Genomic DNA, 7,334 nt, shown 5'->3' on the forward strand with positions numbered 1-7,334 from the left:
CTTGTAACTTGTCACTCCCGTCCCGTGACCCTGCACCCCACCGCAGTTCATTACACCAGCCGGCACCCTGACCCCGGCTCGGTCGCTTTCCTCTCCGCGCCTCTATTGTTGTTGGTTTCCAATTACATTAACCAAAAGAGTCCAATGCTTGGTTTGCAATCAGTGCAGTGTGAGCCTCTTGTCATGTGCTATATTTGTGCAGCTAATTTCTGTCAGAATTTGAAACTCTGTTATTCATGTCAGCCACACATGTTAACCCCTGACATGGATACATCAACAGTGATGGTGACTGGTTCACTGTAGCTGCTCATGGAAAATTGGAGTGACCACGTTTTGTTTTTTTTCACGATAAATACACATAATTTATTTACAAATAAAGTGGTTATAATAGAAATAAATACAAAATAAAAATCTGAGCATTATACTTCATGTGGTATTGCACCCATTTCGAAATGTACATCAGAAATACATTTTCAAAACCAGTAAAGGAATATTCCTCTGATTAAAATATTTATTTTTCCCAACTTTACGTAGACATAAATATATTCATATATAGCTTTTTTTTCTTCTTCCACAATAGCTCTGTTTTGTCTTTCATATAAATAAAACGTCTTCATTGGGAAACCGGGTGTCCATAATAACCTCTGATGTCTCTTTCAGTCTTTCGTGCCCGCGCTCTCTTTCTATCCATACCACTGTCCGTTTCTCACCGGCAGCCACATCCCTCCACCACCATGTCCTGGTAGTTTTTCAGGATGACCTTCTCGTATTCATCCAGGTAGAGCAGGGAGATGGGGCTGAGGTCCGTGGGCACGCAACAGGCTCTGGGGATGTTCGAGTTCACTGAATTGACCAGCGTCTGCACAATGGCGTGATTGGTAGAATTGAGATGGTCTGCTAGGGGGAACGGACATTCCCCGTGGCAATAAAAGGCGTGGTAGCCGGGGGGCGCCACTATCCACTCGTTCCACCCCACGTCGCTGAAGTCCACGTACAGGGCATGCCTCTTGCAGCTGGCCTTGTGCTGGTGCTTCCTGCGCTGTTTGCGGAGCGCCGCCTGACGTTTTTCCCGCGTGTGGAGCACCGAGTCCCCGCGGCCGTCATGGCCGTACGTCACCAGCAGAGGCCGAGCCTGAGGCCACGAGTCCTGGTCCTGGTGCAGGGACCGACTCACCCTAAGGTGCTTGCTACGTCTCTGGGCATGCTCCCCGTCCATTTCACCCTCATGTGGGTGAAGCACCTCCACCATGAAGCCGTGGTTGTGACCTTTCCCAGAGGTCCACTGGGACACGGCGGGACTGACATCAAAGCTCTCCCAGCGGCTCAAAGAGTCCTGCACTAGCCGAGTGTCCAGCAGACGTGCCAGGGGTTCCCTCACTTGAGGGGAGGGAACTCCGAATATCTCATAAATGTTGATACGATGGAGGCCTCCAGCAGGAGTGCTATCACTAGTGCTGCTGTTTCTGGAGCTGTTGTTGGGGGGTGCAGCTCCCATGACCTGGTCCCTGTAGACGCGAAGCTCTGCAGAGGTGATGAGCTCCTCATCAGGGATTGTAGTGAGGTTGAAGTAGAACTGCTGGGTTGTTTTACCTTTCAGCCTAGCCAGGGCCTCCATAGACTCTACAAGAGATGGCACAGAGACAAACATAGCGTAAGAGGATATCTGGGAAATTCATGCCAAGGATGAAACAAAGAGTGTACGCATGGTACAAGAACGAGAAACAACATCTATGATTAAAGCCTGGGTGGCTTTATGGATCATCTGTGAGCAGGGAAATATTGGCAAACGATGGTTTCTCTCATGGTTTCTCTCTCTGTCTCTCTCTCTCTGTCTCTCTCTGTCTCTCTCTCTCACACACACACATGCACTCACACACAACTTGCAGCCTTCTTTCTGCGCAGCCGCCCAAGCTGCCACGTTGTTTCGCTGAATGGGTGTGGGCCATTGTCACACAGTCATTAACACACACATGGACACTTTGCATGTATGACTCAGCGTAATACTCTCACGGTGATGTAAGAACGTCATTAGTGTCATACTCATAAATGTATCAGGCTAAACGGCAGAAGATGAAAGCGCTGCGCTTCAATCTGTTGATAAGATCAAACATGCTCGTCAAGCTGCCTTCAAATGGCACAATTGCCGTAAAGATGGCGGCTGCACACATTTCCCACAATCAGTAAAAAAAAAAGATGAGTTTGAACGGAAGAGCAATGTGGAGATCAATATAAAACAGATGACATGAATTATAACATAAATGCCAATTGTTGCAATAACTTTGATAGAACTGGACAGCTCTTAAATATCACTGTTGCAATGTGAAATATAATAATCCCATTAAAGAAGACTTCTTAAAGAAAGAACGCTATTAATATCTCAATTCTGGAGAGAATCTGTAGTCCACAAAAAAAGGAAACAGATGCAATGTTTGTTATTTTATTGTTAACTTTATTGCTAACAGATCTAAGCCTGGAAACGCTCTCCTCCCTCAAAGTGCGAGGTATTCGCCTTCTATGTTGTACCATAAATGACAGAAGTTGAAGCTGCAATTTTCTTTAAGGCTACTCCACTTTGAACTTGTACTTTATGAAGTTCAGAGACGACGTATAGACACACTTTTTAATCTGTTTGGTGTGGTAAAACAAACACAAACTTTGAACTCTGGGTTGTTTCAAAGGAGCCATTTAGGAAATTCCACCATCTCATCCTAAACCTCCCTCGAGAGGCACAAAGACCTCAATTAGGCCTATCACTCCTCATTTGATGTGGGAAAGCCCCCTGTCTCTCGTTCCCTCTCCCCTGTCCCCAATCCCTCTCTTTCTTTCCTTCCTCAGCTCCCAAATCCCCCTCTCCTCTGTTCTCTTAGCCCCAAATCCTCTTTTCTTTCCGCCTCCTTGTCTGTCACTCTTTCTCCGTTTCTTTCTGCGGCAGCCTTCTCACTCTCTCCCGTCTGTCTCTCTCCTCTGTGTGAACAAGTTGGGGCTTGTCGAAAACGTGTGAACCACAGATATGAGTGTATCAACATTCCTAATTTCTTTTTGCGCTGCATGCCAAAACAAAAGATAAAGGCTAATGTTGGGTCATTCATCACGGACCTGTCTCGAGCAGCCACTTCCTGTGCAATAGTGGAAATGTTCTATTTGGCAGGGGAAATGGTTATTTTTGAAAAGCGAGAGGAGTGAAATTAATTATCCGAGTGAATTTAATATCAGATGGCAGATTTGATGAATGATTAGAGCCGTTTGCATCGATGTGCTGCACTTACATCTGCAGATACATGCTTATTATGCGGCGCAGCCATCAATTGCACGTCTCTGGACGCGGGGTAGACTAACAACCCTTGCAGCTCTGGTAGCATAGGATGAAAGAGCCAGCGGAGCATGTGTAAACACTGTCTGAACACAGTGGTAATGGCCGGCGGTGTCAAGGTGTGTGCTGGCCCGGCGCGGAGGTTTCCAGCAGTGGGCAGGGAGCAGTCACTCAGCCTGGCTGACCCGGGCCAAGCTTGTTTGTAGTGTGTCAGTATAGCCACTGGGTGTCATTGCACTGGGCCCTCTGGAGAGCACCCAAGCAACCACTCAACCACCCCTCTGACTCACCCCTGATGGAAACTTCCCCACTCAAACACTTAGGACTCTGTATAAGGACTCTGTGTAGAGCCCCTATGGACTATGTTGTAAAAAAAAAACTGGACTATAGGAACATTTGAAATCGAATGGTAGATACAGAGTTGCTATGTTTGACAGTCAAGGTATTATTTTTTTAATCGTACATAAATCATCTTGATATTACGACCAGGTGCTCCGCTGTGCTGCCCAGCTTTATATATAAATAAAGCATCAGTCATGTTTAAATTTCACCTGTTAGATTATTTTAGGCAGCTTAAAATAACCCTGGTCGCCAGTGGCATTGAGTAAACACAAAGTGTACAGCTGGTGAACTAATGCACTGTATCCACGTCAGGCTTATTCACCCGAGCAGCATGTGTTCAACTTGGATTTAAAAATGGAATTGAAATACTGAATCCAACAATCAGCACGAACGAGCATATAAACTAAGTGAGCAATTATGGTGTTGTTGGAACGTGCGTAATGGCGCACGGCGCGGAGAGAGGGCCGATTTGGAAAGGAGTAAAGACCTCCTCTCCTCCTCTCCACCCCTTTTTTTTCTTCTTTTTTTTTAACCAAGGACTCATTAAAGTCCTGTTAGAAATGACTCAGAATTCAGTCTGACACGATAACTTTGTCATAACGCGTGTTGGAATAATGTCATGTCTTGTGTCATTGACTATCACCTGCCCTTTACCCTGCTCTCCTGGTGCGTGTCTGGAAAAACTGTTTTCAGAGCCCACGCAAACACCATCAATTATTAAGAAACAAATTACCCCAGAGACACCACCCCCTTGATGTTTTTGAAGCCTGTGACAGCTGCTCCAGAGGGTGGAGAGAGAGAGAGGGATGTTTTGGTAAAGCTTGCATCACTACATATATGAAAGTTCAGTTTAATTGAGATGTTTGTTTGTAAAATCATGTTTGAGCAGCTGATTAAAGTGTCACCTGTGAGTGACTAACTCTCCATAACGCAGACTCTGAAGTTCAGCCTTGAGTCATGTTTAAACACAGGTTCTCCGTCTGAGGGAGACAGGTAAAGGTATGTCACTAATACATACCTTCGTGGTGAAAGCTTCTAATCGTGTTGGCCTTGCTGGCGGCTCTCTCTGCGTGCCTCCCCATGCTCTTGGGTCTTTTAGTGCTGTGGTCTCCGTTGGCTGAGTGCATGCGGTAAAGATCCACCATGTACTGCGGCACCACTGCTTGCTTGCTCGGGGTCGGCCTGCGTCTCAGTCCGAACATATTGAGAAGCCGGAGCTCGAACTCGTTGAGGAAGCTCTCCGACTGCTGGGGGGTCTGCTTTGCGCCAGATTCGCTGTATTTCCTCCGGCCGACCTCGGGGATGAGTCCCGTGGCACCTTCCAGCAACACCTGAGCCAGCAGCAGTACCATGAGAGAGCGGACCACGGCGACCATGATCAGTCAGTCCCTGTGTGGAGAAAGTTGGGTTTCCCAGTCAATACACTGGCGCTGAGGTATTGACATGAGGTAGACACACAGCACAGCACAGCACCCCCTCCTCTCCTCTCCACATACAGTAGGAATGATTGAAGGAGAGCAGGTTAAAAAGGGAAGACAGCTCCTCACTTTGAAGTAGAACAAACTGTGAATAACAGCCCCGCAGGCAATATAGTGAAACAGAAGATCTTAACATGAGCAGAAACATGGAAATATCAAGGTGAGGGGAGTTATGAAAGAGACAAAAAAAAAGGTGGAGGGAGGTGGGGATGGGATGGCAAATCAAAGACACCGCAGACATAAAGTCTCCAATTAGAAGAGATAGGAAAAGCAATGTTTAAGGGAAGTGATGTGAAAAAGAAAAGGCAAGTCTGAGAGATCACAGGAGGCATGAAAGCATGTCGGGGAGGCAGAGAGGACCCAGGGCAGCAGGAGAGGCAGTCACAGGGGTATGTGCAGAGGCTTTGACGGTCGTGTGTAATCATAAGGGATAGAGTTACTTCAAGAGGCTCGCAGGTGTTAGATCTGACAGATGTAGCCCGGGACAAGACATCAAAACAGAAAAACAGAAAGAAACTAAAGAACTAAATATCATCTGAGAAACATAATGTTCAAAGAAGCAAGTTTCTTTTTTTTTTTTTAATTCTCTTTTCACTTCTTTACCCCCCCTCCAGGTCCCAAAATGTGGACGCTTTAACTTTTACGCACACACCCAGTCAGCATACGTTGTTGGTTTTCTAGTTTCCTCTTGAAGCATGTTAGTGTGTACTCTATATTCTTTTGTAAAAGTTTAAACAATCTGATAATAATAATAATAATAATGAAAAAAAAAATTATTATTCTTATTCTGGTTCTTATTTTACCTGACGAGGAAGCGCTGTGTCCGGTCGTCGTTCCACCTTTGGGCTCCGATAAATTCCACATTAATTCGTGTTTAATCCACACTGCTTCTCCTCCAGGGACCAGAGACAGCCCATACCCTCCACCGACATATCCTCACCAGCTGCTATGATTTCGGGGTTGTTAGGTTAGGTTAGGTTAGGTTAGGTTAGGTCTTGGTCAGCACGGAAAGAAAAAGGAAGGAGAAAAAAAAAAAAAAAAAAAAAAGGATGTTAAGTCTATGAGGAAGCGGGCTCGAGTAGGCTGGACCGAGCTAAGTATAAAGCATCTTGGTGGAACATCTTTTCACCCCCAAAAAAATAATAAATAAAAGAGAAGAGTGGAGGTAAAAAGAGCTGTAAGAGCACTGGAGAGTCGCTCCTTGGACCTCGCCTCTCCTCTGCGTAGTAGACTTGATTGGTGCCTGCTCCTCCACCAGCGACTCCTTTTGTCGTGCAGTGATGTCACCGAGGGCTGTCAATCATTTGTCCACTGGGAAGCACCTCCTGCAGACCTCCATAACCCGGAGGCTCCAAACGTTTTCACCGTCTAAGGATGGCAAATAAACGCACATTAGGAGCTCCAGGTTGGATAAGGTTTAGCCACAGGGACCCTCACTGGAGGATTGTGTTTTTCTACTGGCTTTTGGGGGGGCAGTAGATTAAAAACTGGAAAAGTATTTTTATACAGTCTCACATTTCATTTAAGTCACATTATAGTGAATTTAAATAATTCCACAAAATGCTGAGCCCCTCCTCAGTGATCCATGTGGCCCCTCATATAGTTTTAAGAACCATATATAAATAAAATATCTGTTTGTTTTTTTTTAAAACCTCTTTTTCCACTCTCATCTATACGTGTCCTGGAAAATTCACGCCATAAAAATAGTCATTAAGTCAACAGTTAAAACCATACTGTTGCTTTTAGTTGTTTGTTTTTTGAGGTTATGTTCCATACTAGCAATCGTCTATTTCTGTTTTTAAATAACATCTTGTTGTAAGTCCCTAGGTGGTGTAATATTCCTGTGAGTTTGACCACAAGGTGAAAAAAGAGGAGAGAAAAAAAGCATGTCACCTCAAGCTGCTTCATAAATAGATAATTAATCAAGGTGTTAATAGCTGGATCAAACGTGTTTAGCTTTTGGATTAAGGTCTAATAGATAAAGCCATCACAATGTGTTGCCTTTGTGGTTTTAAAGGATTAGTCCCAGCAGAGGGACTATCACATCCTCCTGCTGAACTTCACCGTGTGTGTGTGTGTGTGTGTGTGTGTGTGTGTGTGTGTGTGTGTGTGTGGGTGGTTGTGCTTGTACATGTGTGTCTGACACCAGAGCAGATTTATAAATGCTTCCTCCTGGCTCGATCGATTTTTTTTTCCATGTCATT

At 45.2% G+C, this 7,334-nt stretch overlaps 1 protein-coding gene across 1 annotated transcript; it reads right to left on the bottom strand.

Annotated features, from left to right (window-relative positions):
* Positions 1–350: 350 nt before the first annotated feature.
* Positions 351–6,338, bottom strand: bmp2b (bone morphogenetic protein 2b). Its single transcript, XM_054618195.1, has 3 exons — positions 5,934–6,338; positions 4,671–5,041; positions 351–1,620 (listed from the first exon to the last, which is right to left on the bottom strand). Exons 2-3 carry the CDS (start codon positions 5,026–5,028, stop codon positions 707–709), a joined length of 1,272 nt encoding a protein of 423 aa, XP_054474170.1. The 5' UTR covers positions 5,029–5,041; positions 5,934–6,338; the 3' UTR covers positions 351–706.
* Between the last annotated feature and the right edge of the window lie 996 nt (positions 6,339–7,334).

Source organism: Anoplopoma fimbria, chromosome 18 (assembly GCF_027596085.1).
Source record: "Anoplopoma fimbria isolate UVic2021 breed Golden Eagle Sablefish chromosome 18, Afim_UVic_2022, whole genome shotgun sequence".
NCBI classification, from domain to species: Eukaryota; Metazoa; Chordata; class Actinopteri; order Perciformes; family Anoplopomatidae; genus Anoplopoma; species Anoplopoma fimbria.

What these genes read in the sequence shown, in the direction of transcription:
- bmp2b (XM_054618195.1), bottom strand. Translation starts at nt 5,028, where the DNA reads ATGGTCGCCGTGGTCCGCTCTCTCATGGTACTGCTGCTGGCTCAGGTG. An exon ending in TAGAAGCTTTCACCACGAAG is followed by an intron (nt 1,621 to 4,670) that starts GTATGTATTAGT and finishes CATCTCTTGTAG; the next exon opens with AGTCTATGGAGGCCCTGGCT.